The 12515-nt window shown below is 42.6% G+C and overlaps 1 protein-coding gene across 10 annotated transcripts in view; it reads right to left on the bottom strand.

The window, feature by feature from the left end:
- MYO5A (myosin VA) overlaps nt 1-10422 on the bottom strand; it is a 173762-nt gene extending 163340 nt beyond the window's left edge. For 6 of the 10 annotated variants that reach the window (XM_032481161.1, XM_032481162.1, XM_032481165.1 and 3 more), the window contains exon 1: nt 10084-10417. In XM_032481161.1, coding sequence (XP_032337052.1) covers nt 10084-10110 — 27 coding nt within the window. In that variant the 5' untranslated portion in view covers nt 10111-10417. Of the gene's footprint in view, nt 1-10083 lie in introns of all 10 variants that reach the window. The other 4 variants (XR_004320441.1, XM_032481171.1, XM_032481166.1 and 1 more) reach the window with 2 other exon arrangements.
- Between the last annotated feature and the right edge of the window lie 2093 nt (nt 10423-12515).

Raw genomic sequence — 12515 nt, 5'->3', positions numbered from 1 at the left:
GAAGGAAACTGAGGCACAGAGAGGTTAAGTGGCTTGGTTAAGGTCACACAGAAAGTGAACAGTGAATCCAGGGTTTCAAACCAGAATTCAAGCTCTAAGTGTAGCATTTCACCCTGACTGCCATGATGCACTGCTTGACTTTCAGGCACTGAGAGAGGTGGAACCCAGGGAATGAAACAGTTTAACAAAGCCCTCAAATAGTGTCTGGTCTACAGAGGCCTCAGTAAATATTAACCAATATTATTTGATAATTATACTGCTATGGAGTCACACATTTATGCAAGCCACAGTTTTTAGAAGAAAAGAAGTGAAAACTAAATAAGGTAAAAACCCAGGTTTTAATGGAGGAAGAAAAGCAAAGAAACTTCCAAGGATGCTAAGGCTTCAACTCAGTTTCTTACGCCTCCAATACCTAAGTTTCCACACAATAAACCTTCAGCTACATTTGTGGCTACCAGTTCTTAAGGAGGGCTGCTGCACACAGCAATGACCTGGACACTTCACAAACCCCCAAATAACTTTTGCGCACAACAAAGATTCCAGTCTAAGGTGCTATCTTTAGTCCTGGTATATTTTGCTCCATTGAAATTGTTTTAAAGTAAGTGGTTGATGCTGAGGGTCTTTCCAGTTTCTGACTGTCCACTGAAAGCAAACTCATCCTCTGACCAGTCCAGGCAAATGCCAGTTTGTTCTAATTAGAAGGATAAGTTGTCTATAATGAAATGGTAATGTATTTTCAAGTTAAAATTATATTGTTTATACTCTTAAGACAGTAGCTTCATGGGGTTTTTGTTTTCTCTTTTTAAAAATCTTTCTAATTCAGTTATTCTTTCTGGCCCAGATTTGCCTAAGATCAAGAAGAAACAGTGAATAAGAGGAACAATGAGGAAAATTATCAGAAAAAGGAAACAGTTTAGATTTCCCAAAGGCTAAGTTTTTCAAATAAATTTATATATTTCTACTCTAAGAGGATTTTTCAAAACAGAAGAAAGGTACTGGATGGCAGAAAGCAGCCTGCAGAAGTGGGACATCTGGTCATCCTAGCCCTGCAGCAACATACATAAAAAGTGCTATTTTTGAAATGAAATAAATGTGAATACCCTGCCCTGTATAACTGCAAGTGCCAACTCTTACCAGGGAGACTTGGACTCTAAAATAGACTAAAACTGACTAATTCAAGCAAAGAATTATGTACAATAAATGCTCATCATAGAGCATTTCTTACAATAGTGAAAATGCCCAACAGTAAATAAAGTATGGTACATCCAGATGATGGAATATTATGGAGTCATTAAAAACATTTTCAATGAATATTTAATAATATAAAAATTATCACAATACAGATTAAGTTTAAAAATCATAAAAATATCATTATGAATACAGATGAAAGACTTAAGGAAGTAAATAGTCCAAAATGATTATTATCTATGGGTAGTATAATTAGTTTATTTTTAATTTTCTTCTTTTATATGTTGCTGTATCTTCCAAATTGTCTACAATATATCATTTCTAAAAGCAAAAAGTCAATTATTTTTAAAAAGTTTTTCCAATTAACTTCTGTTTTAATTTTTAACTCTCTCCTACTTTTTCTTACCCTAATCTAAGTCTTAAGGATTAAGGCAGAGGTTCTCAAGCAGGGGCAGGGGGAAGGGGGATCTGGCTCCCCAGGGGACATCTGGCAATGTCTACAAACAATATGGATTTGTTGTCACAACGAGGGGTGGGGGATGCTACTGGATCTGGTAGGTAAAGGCTAGGGAGTTAGGGATTTGGTTAAATATCCCACAACACATAGGAAAAGCCCCCAGAAGAAAAGAACTATCTAGCCTCCTATGCCAATAGCACAGAGGTTAAGAAATCTTGGTTAGAATGAAAAAAAAAAAAAAAAAATGAGTATAAACAGGAAGATTGGGTTAAAATACAATATTAGCTCTAGTGGATTTAACTTTTCTAAAATAGATATTAAAAATACACATTCTGAACTGATGAAAGTTTAATCCAGGTTTTGGCCCAAATTACTTATTATTTATACACTTTTCCTAATTTTATGGAAAATAACCCTAGGAGTTCTGCTCCCAACCTGAGGATGATGTTTGTCAAACTTGAAATAAGATTTTTCTCAGCTTGAACATAGAAAAATCAATTCTGTGTACAAGGTTTTTAAACTCTGCTATATAAATGTTTCCAAGCGAGATCATACCTTTAAAGGAACTGCTGGTTATCTTACTGTGCAAACTCATGCAAAATTACTTCCTATTGTGATGTCAGATTCTGGGAGTGGTAACAAATCAAAAGTACATAGATTTCAGGAAATGAAGTACCATTCTTAATCCCTAGAGTAACTTATGCTTATTTAGCATATATTTATTATGTATAATATAAATATTATTTAGCATATATATATTTAGTTAACTCATTACTAAATAATTCACCCCATAAGACATTATTTGATTCCACTTTAGGGTGTGTGTGTGTTTGGTTACAACAAAGCACAGCAGAGCACCAGGGGTGCGTAGATGAAACAAAATAGTAGGAGGATCAAGCAGCAGATGACAGAGCAGAAGGTAAGAGAGCAAACGAAGACAGAACACTGGAGATGAATAAGGGATGATTCAAACATTCAAAAGAGGGGAATAAAAATGTTTCCAACTTATCTTTGGGTGAAAATGGGGGAAGAGTATAATGCACATATGCAAGGATGTGAAGGGGAAATAAAATGCTAAAGAAATATGGCAGGAAGAGATCAGAAGGATAGATGACATAGAGTTCAGAGGCCCCCTAATTAAGACTGAATAAAAAATACTTTTCAAATCATCAACTTCTGATATGCTTTTATTAACACCTGCTTTTATGGATTCTCCATGGCTTTTTTTTTTTTAATTAAAAATGATTCTCTAGGGGAAAGATATCCATTGTCTTCTTGAGTATGCAAACCCTCCCATTCATCTGCTCAAAGATCAGAAAAAGAGGGGCAGAACTCAGTCACTCTGTCACTTCTGGTGACTGATTCACAGTGGACATTGAGGGTAGCTGTTTTGTTTTGTCTCTCCAGCACTCTTCCTTCTGATGGGGAACAGCTTGCAGCCACCCTACCAGGTCTGAGTAGGACTATCAATCATGACGCTCTGTCCTTCCTCTGGCCTCTGAGATGAGCATGACTACACCAGTCATGGTCTCCCTCCCCCACCACCAACATGGCACAGTGATAGGAGAGGGCATGCCACCACAAGCAAGGACAACCAGAATTCTGCTCCCAGGCTCTCTTCTTCCAGGCCCAGAGCTAGAAGATCACGTGGTCTGCAAGTGCCACTGACCATCTTTTTCACCCTGGAAAAGCTTCCTGAGAGTGAAATCAATGTCAAATAGCACAATCTGTCATGAGAGTCAGTGACAGAGAGCCCCGGAGACCACATCTGAGCCTTGAATCTAGCCATGCCTGGGCTTTCAGAACATCTGAGCAAATAAAATCCTTTTTGGCTTTGAGTTGGGTTTCTGTTACTTCCAACTAAAATAGCTCTGGCTGGTAAACTGTTTAACATTGTCAAAGACAGGTTTGGTAAGTCAGTGTGTCAAAACTATCATCCATGAATTAGCTAGACCCTTTCTATTTATCAACCACATCTCAGCTGATATCATAACTTGCAGCAATGAGTTTCATATGTGTAAAACAGTGTTTAAACTAGAAATTCATTTTAAAAGACATATTTATTTACTTCCACTCCTAACAAGTATCCTTACTAAACTGGAATTTGACATTATAAACTTCTATTCTTAATATTAAATAAATACTGCATCATTTTCCCAGAGCACCTTCATCTTTCTAAAGAGTTCTGCCCTTTTAATCCATCTAGCCTCCTTACTGCCCTGATCATTTTATTTCTCCCATTTTGAAATTCCTCTAGTTTCAGTTTGTATTTATTAAGAAGTAGAAACACCAACCACATACACAGGATTCCTGGCCAGGACAATGCACATTTTCGTATGAGGCACTAAAGAGAGAAAACTGTCTCCCTCCAGTCCAGCACTGCGCTCACATTTTTAAACACAGCAGCACATCAGACCAAAGGAGGTAGATAGACAGTCTTCATGAACACTTAGGAGTGGATAACGCATTTCTCCCTTGATTTCAATCAAGTTTGAAGCCATTATTTTGAAATCAAAGCATAATTACATCACCCCTAAGTTCTACAATTGGCAAAAAGCCTCTGTGGTACAAGGAAATGGTTAATGCAAATGACAGCTGGTTAGAGAGACTTTCAACTGAGGAGGGCTTCAAAGAGAAATGGAGACTGAGACATGAAGAAGCCAGGGATAAATTTCTGCAAAACTTAAGAATCTATATTAGCACAAACCCAGACTGACATTACAAGCAAGGCAGGTGGGGCAGGAGAACTGTTAAAGGGCAGAACTGACCAAAGGGCATTTTAGCACACAAAGGACCTGAAGAAACAAGCATTGAAGGCAGACACCATTAGTAAAGGCAGTAAATGCGTGAAGGGAAGATTAAATAAACAACCTAAACTCCCTTTCCATCTACTCCCACCTCCCACTGTCAGTGAAACTCCATGGGAGTCACACCCAAGCTCAGGTCTCTGTACTTGGTGTCAATGTTGGTTGAGTTATGGTCAAACTATAACATACATTTTTGAAAACAAAAAAAACCAAACAATTCTTCCCTCTGCCCCAGTGAGCAAGCCAACTCCAGTAAACTCTTTGAATAAGCTGGGGAAGAGAGGAAGCTAAGCACAAAGGAATTTTTGAGGGTGACAGAAATGGTCTGTATCTTGCTTGTAATGGTGGTTACATGACAGAATGTATTTATCAAAACTCATTAAACTGTGCACATAAAATAAGTGAATTTTATTACATGTAAATTATACATCAGTAAAGCTGATTAGAGAGAGAGAGAGAGAGAGGCAGGAGCTGGAGGGAAGAGAGAGGACAACCTCCCCAGGTAGTAAAACAGAGGAAGTCTGGGAAAACCACTGTTGGACAGAGGACGTGCCTGCTGGGGTGGAGTGGGGTCGCCCACCCGACATTTTACACAGCACCAGACCTTATTCCATAGAGCAGTAAGGAGTTTACATTTCCAATAATACCTTATACGTCGTTAGGAATTGCCTAAAGTGGAGGCAAATAAATCCAAATCTATCCTCCAGGGGGCCATGTGCCCCTAGAGTCTCCCAATGGAGGCAAAATTCACTATAAAGCAGAAAGCAAAGAAGCTAAATTACCCTCGTCTCCCATATTTTCCTATAGAAAAGTCAGCCCCACTACACCCCACCCCCTGCAACCCTTTGGAGGTTGAAGTTAAATCCCTGGAACCCCATTCAGAGCTTCCTTCAGTGTCCCTCTATTTCAAAGAGCAAAAAGCACCAGGAAAATTTTAGAGGTCTATCTAGCAGTAGCAACTTTCATTAAAATTATAAGCTTTTTGTAATCTTTTAGCCACTAGGCAACACACCGAACTGTCACACTTCAACAAACAGTAACAAATTTCAAGAGGAAATCAGAAGCATTCTGCTTTGCTCAAGCAGAGTAAAGAAGTATTTCTGAGCAGCTTACAAGTTTCACAGAGTCAGCAAACATTCATGATATAATGGGAAGTAACTTCCAGTGGTGTTAAATTACACTATCCCCGCCCCTTCCCATCCCTATATCTAATCTATCACAGAGAGCTGTCTCTGAATTGTCCCCTTCTTTCCCACACCTTCTGCCTGTACCTCGTCTACCAGGCCTCCATCACTTTCCATTTTGTTTCCTACAAGTTTCCTTGGTCTCCCTGGCTCCCAGCTCTTCGATATTACTCATCCTGCTCAACATGTCTGAAAATGTGCTTACTTGTTTAATCACTTCTTTATACCCTGCTTTGTTCCTACAAGTGGACTCATCATCCCAAACCATTATTTTCAGTCTTCCTCTCTCCTGTTTAAGTAGTCTTTCATTCAACCAACAAATTTTAAAGAGCACCTACTACGTGTAAGACATCGTGCTAGGCTCTGCAGGAGGTGAACAAGCCCAGATCAGCATCTCAAGGGGTTTACAGCATTGTGGGAGAGGCATACATATGTACAAATGACTATAATAAGATAGAAATGTGTATAGGTCATTAAGATAGAGAACTGTCAGTTGGATGTCAAGTAAAATCAGAACTGGTATAGGAGAGGTAGAATACGAGACAAAGGAAACGTTGCAGAGGTTTCCAACCTGCGGGACTAGGAGAACAGCAGAGCAAGGACGGGCCGAGGGACATTAGGAAGAATACAGAGCATAACAGGAGACTTAAGGAAAGCGAACGTACTTGCCAAAGCCCAGATCAGGGCACATGATCAAAGAAGAGATTCCTGTCCTGCTTTAAGATGTTGGAAGCAGTCTGAAAAATGCAATTTCAACACCAAAATATTAGAATTTCCAGGATTGATGGTTTAAAGGGACGATGGCATAGAATATAAAACTGGAACTATCACCCCCAAAAATCTAGTCCATGTGGCTTCAGTAGGTATGAGGAACTATGGTAGGAAAGGAAGATTATAGATACATAATTTGCTGACCTAACAGTTGGTTCAGTTAAGGATAGTTAGTACAGCTTCTTGAGTCGAAGGGTTTTAAGTTGTTTTTGTACTGTTAGAAAATACAGCATCATGACATACTGCAGGGCCCCTAATTAAACTTCAGGTAATCTTGACCATTCTTCAGCTTTTATGGTGCTGTCCATGAAGTCTGAGACCCCCACATCAGGAGGACTAGCATGCCATTGTATTGTTGCCAGTGATCCATCCAGGCCAGGCCTAATTACTAAACCCTGCTCTCTACAAATGCTGAATCCTCTGAAGCTGCTGAAATGGGTGATGTCATGATTCAGATCCCTACTGGCAAGTCAAGACTAGCAAATATTTTCAAAATTAGAAGTAATAAGATGTCACAGCCACCTTCAATTCTTTTAGGAACAAGTCAGGTGGATCTAAAAACAAATCAACACACAAATCTGTGATTATACTAAAAACCTGCGAATTGTATATTTTAAATTGGTGAATTGCATGCTGTGTGATTTTATCTCAATAAAGCCATTATTCTAAGAAACAGCAAACATGTTTTAACCAAAATGTTAGTTTCCAGAAATTTTATATCTTAGGAACCAAGCTATTGCCCCTAAAATGTTTATAATGCTGGGAAGTTTTACAAAAAGGAAGCCCTGCTAAATTGCTGTGACAAAACCATTATCATTTTTAGCTAAAAAGAATAAACTGAATGGTCTCTTGTCTTTCACTGTAATAGAAGCTGATTTGTATCACACATCAAAATCTGCCTTTAAGCTCTGACTGACATTTTTTAAAAGGGCACTTTTCAGATTCAGCCATTACATTGAATACCATAATTATGGCTTGTCACTATTACATCTTTCCTTGGAGTCTACCCCAGAACTTCCTTCCCTAGAATCCTCTGCAAGGGAAAAATCCTTGTGTTTATCCACTGATATTACTTCTAATGATCTCCCTCTTCTTCTAGTAATTACTATCCGAGCTTTTATCTCTAAAATCATTCCAACCTTCTCCATGTCTCAACCCATTCCCTAACTTCTACAAATAAATATCATACCAGCTGTCTGCCTGCTGTTGAGGTGACTGCAGGTTATTTATGTCCTTGGAGATTCAAAGTGGGCCAAGAATGTAAGAAGCAGGCTGTGAGCCCTTTGAGGCAAAGGACTGTGTCTTGTTCATGCTAGAACCTCTCAACACTAAGCCGAGTACCTGACACCTAGGAGGTGCTCAATAAATATTTTTGTGCGCCATTAAACTAAGCCCCATTAACGAAAAGAATTAGCCAACAAACCAAGTGACCAAATTATTCTTAGGTATAAGTGTATTTAGAAGACAGCTTAAGCTCAACTTCCCCATTGATGTCTAATTTGTCTTTACAATGACTAGAGGGTGAATTTTTAACATATTGTGATGAAGGTATGACCAAAGCCCCAAACCTTACAATTTAAAAATCATAGGTTTTTTTTGTTTGTTTGTTTGTTTTTTTAATGGAGGTACTGGGAATTGAATCCAGGACCTCATGCAGACTGAGCATGTGCTCTACTACTGAGCTATACCCTCACCCCCCAAAATCACAGTGTCTTGTAAATATTTTACTTGCAAATTATTTTTTGGGGGGAAAAAAAACAGATCCAAAGTCCAAGAGCAACTTATTATCCAATCAGTGTCTAGTTAAGCAGCCAATTAGTCAGGCAGCTAAAGGATGGACTGCTTACCACAGTAAAGAAGGGGGTTGGGAAAGGGTATAGCTCAACTGGTAGAGCACATGCTTAGCATACACAAGGTCCTGGGTTCAAACCCCAAGTATCCCCTCTAAAAATAAATAAGTAAACCTAATTATTATCTCTCCCCCCAATAAAAATTAAAATAAAAAGATTTTAAAAAAAAGAATGGGGTCTGTATTTACAGACTCATATCTCTTCTTGTGAAAATGGACTGATTTTTCTTGGTACCTATCTCATATGTTTATTATGAGGATTAAATGAGTTAAAATTTGTAAAGCACTTAGAACAGCAACTGGCACATAGTTAGCTTTATATAAATGTTTGTTAATAAAGTAACTTCAGATTCGTTTCCAACTGCATTCAGTCCTACATTAGAGATCTACAATGCCTAAAGAATTATCAAGTGTGGAGAGAAGTTCCAATTATGCAGTCTTCAAATCTGTAGCTGGAAGAGAAAGAGGTCTCAGGGAATGTTTCATACAAATTCATTTTGTGGTTGAAGAAATGTATCTCATATATGTAGAGAAATTCACAGGTTACAAAAAGTATTCTCACCTATTATTAAGTTTGATCCTCACAACAACAGCCTTATAAGAGATGCAGGGCAGGTATAATTAACTTCATTTACAGATAAGTAAACTGAAGTACAGAGAGGTTAAGTGACTTGCTCAAGGTCACACAGTAAGTGAAAAGGTCTGGGCTAGAATCTAGGGCTAGAATCCAGGTCTCTCCACAGTGGGTCCCAGCCTCTTCCTTTTGTAACATGCTGCAACCTAGGGCTTGGGCTTACTTGGGTTATACTGAGAAGCAATGATTCTGGGACCATAAATGTAGACTCTGCTGCAAATGCAAACTTGAAAAGTTAAGGCAATTCTGTTAACTGGAACTAGTGGTAATTAATAGCTGGTAAAACACCTACCTACACAGGAGTAGCAGTGTAAAATGCCATGACTACACACAGCCACAAAGGCCATCAATGTCTTGAAGGGACAGTTCTCGGAAAATGTGCCATTCAGAGATTACCAGCCCCAGAGAATACTGGTGTCAGCATAAGAAAGAAAAGGCTGCCACTTCCCTTACACTAAACCCAGAAGGAAAAGGCTCGCCCCAGCGGATGGTGAAGACATGGAGCCTAACAAGGCTCTAAGGGATTACACGCAGGTTGCAAACTGCCGGCGACAAATGAGTGCGACCATCCTAGCCCGTGAATCAGCTCGCATTTATTCGGCTGCATCTTCCCCAGGGCCTCTCCACCCCAGGGTAGCAATCTGAAACCCGGCAACTAAAGGTGAAAATCGACTGGCTATCGTTTGCAGGTTTCTAAATCTCACAGAAAGGTTGGCTGGCGGTAGAAGTGGCACCGCATACCAACACAAGACGTTATTTTAAGCGCGTGTCTCCAGGGGAGGGACTGACCATCTGATCCACCAGCTCGAGCATCTCCCACCAGCCAGGATTTTTCCTAAAGCAAGACGGAGGACTGAGCAATCCTGACGCAGGCCAGCCCTACTAAATCCACACGGGCCCCCTTTCCACACAGAAACCCGCTCTGCTTCCAGCCCAAGAAGCGTGGCAGGGGGCAGAGAGGCACCCCCAGACAGGCCTCCTTCCGCCGCCTTAACCATCAACGCCCGAACGAGGAAGATGCCTCTGCGGGCGACCAGAGGGGCCGGGCCGGGGATTTTGAAATGCTCGGAAAGGGGGTGGTACGGGGTCGGGCCGGGCTGGGTCCCCGCGCCCCCGCCCCTCCCCGGCCTGACAACTGGCGGCGCCCGGCCGCGCGACCCTCTCCTCACGGCGCGGCTCGCGGGGCGCCTTACCTTTGTGTAGAGCTCGGACGCGGCCATGGCGGGCCCCGCGGCGCCGACGCCCCCCGCCTGTGCGGAGGCCGCTCCTCGCCTGGGCGGCCGCCCGCGCTGACTAGGAAGCGCCCAGGCTGCCGCCGGCGGGGAGCAGCAGGGCAGGGCCGGGCGGGGCGGGCCGCGCCGGGCGGGGCGGGGCGGGGCGGGGCGGGGCGCCTCAGGCGCTGGCGGCCCGCGTAGGCCGCGCCATCACTCCCGGGCTCGCCGCGAGCAGTGGCGCGCGCTCGGCGTGCCGGGGGTCCTCGGGGTCACCGCCGCAGCCGCCCCGGCGGCCGGAGATGCTGCCGCCGCCGCCGCCGCCGCCCTGTGCATTGTGGGAGCGGGAGGAGGCTGCGCTCCGGTGCTGCCAGCGCGGCTGCTCCGGGTTCTCTCGGGCTCACGCTGCCTCCCATCGGCTGCGGGCACCGAGCATTATCAGCTTGCCTGCCAGTGTCGCCGCCGCCTCCTCCCGCGCTGCCGAGGCCCAGGACACTCGCTGTATGCACACACACACCCACCCTGGGACGCCCCCCGCCGACTCCAAGCGAGTCCCAGACCGTGCAGAATAGCCCAGCCCCTGAGAGGGGCGGCGATAGCAGGTGTCACTGAGGGTGTCCAGGTAAACGACGGGAGACTCCAGGCTGCTTCTCCTGTGCTTCCAGGCATTTCTAGGGAAAGGATTTGGGGGGAGGCTCATTAGAAGGCCATAGAGTAACCTAGAATTCTGGAAGAGCCTTGTTAGCAGAAGTCTGGGAGTGAGCAACGACCGGGAATCTGAGATCAAGGCTCACCAAGGTCACCCCGAACACCTCGGCATCTGCACTAGGGTCGTTTCGTGATGCCAGAGCGTAGGGGCCTGTTTTAAGCTACAGGAATTTAAGTGTGCCTTGAAACAAATGCCCCCCGGGGCAGCCCTGGAACCTCCTTCGCTCCTCGGCCTGTGCCTTTGTAGCGGTCCCCCTATCTAGTCGCTGTTATCCTTGCACTTCAAACGCAAGAAGGTGACCTTTCCACCCCACCCCCATGCTGTCTTCATCCTCTACCTTCTTCCCACCCACTTTCTTTCCAGCTTGGCTAACCTCCATATTTTTTCATCTTAGCCTCTTTTTAGTGTGCTCATCTTTCCTTATTTCTATGAACTCTAAGTGGTGCCTAATGCAAGTCAGGGGAATCTGGAATGGTTTCTATCAAGACCATCTCTCAAGCTTGGCGCCCTTGGTAGCTTGTGTATTTGAAGGAAGATATTTGATAGGGGGATACTTGGGGGCAGTCATCACTCCCTGGAACTCAGGCCTCTCCTCCCCTTGCTCACTGCCCACAATCTCCACAGAGATGCTAGAGTTAATTGCTACAGAGTCCAAAGCCCTGTGGAATTCTCTGTCCCTTCCAATTCTAAAACCAAATCTCTGTCGTGTTTTTGGGTCCCACCTTTTCTTTGCACAGACATAAAAAGGAGAAAATCTGTGTGACTATGAGCAGTAACACAGAAAGGGCACTGGACTGACATTTAAGAGGTTTTGAATTCTCCCCCTTGCAGTTTCTTCATGCCTTGTGTAAGGTGGTAACCACTCTGTTTTCTCACCTTTTAGACAGTACCTACTTCACAAGACTGTTGAAAAACGCTGAGTAGCCTGATGAAGGGGTTCAGGGTGTGTCAGCTCAGGGTATGCTGCTTTGGCATATTGACTATTTTGAGTTGGGAGAACTTGAAAAACAACAAATACAAGGAAAATACTGACCTGTCTTCTTTTTCTTAAAAGTGGAATGTGAAATTCCTATATGAAAAATGTCCTCCCTAATATCAGAAGGAAAGTAACATTCTTATCATCAAGGACAAGAAGTTAAGATCAAGAGAATTCCATACAAACAGACCTTGTTAAAATAATTCTTATCTTCCTTTAACCTCCTCCCATTGTTAAGTCACTTTTCCACAAATGCTCCTCTTTGCTCAACCCAACAAAATCAACTTCTCTAGCAAGTAGATTTACCATTTCTTTGGGTCTTCATTTCCTTATGAAGACTCTTGTGTCATATAAAACAATATCAATTAGTATGCTTTTCTCCTGTTAATCTATTTTTGTCAGTTTAATGTTCAGACCCAGCCAGGGACCCTAAGAGGGTGGAGGAAAAAATTTTCTTTTCTTAAACTGAGAAAAGACTAAAAAAGTGAAAGGATGTTACAGGTGTGAGTGGGGTTTTTGGTTTGTTTGTTTTTGATTGTTTTCCCCTCATGACAGGGTAAAAGAGAAACTAGAATTACTCGCTTCTAATTCCTGAACACATGTATTCAACCACTCAAATATTTGGACCCATAATAGGAGGAAGGTAGTGGGGATGAGGATGAGGAGAAGGGTTTTCCACCCTTGGTCTTACTTTATCTCATTCAGGGGAGTAGATATTAAAGCTGGAAG

Source organism: Camelus ferus, chromosome 6 (genome assembly GCF_009834535.1).
Source record: "Camelus ferus isolate YT-003-E chromosome 6, BCGSAC_Cfer_1.0, whole genome shotgun sequence".
Taxonomy (NCBI): Eukaryota; Metazoa; Chordata; class Mammalia; order Artiodactyla; family Camelidae; genus Camelus; species Camelus ferus.
The sequence above is the reverse complement of the archived record's forward strand: the minus strand, read 5'-3'. Positions and strand labels throughout refer to the sequence as shown.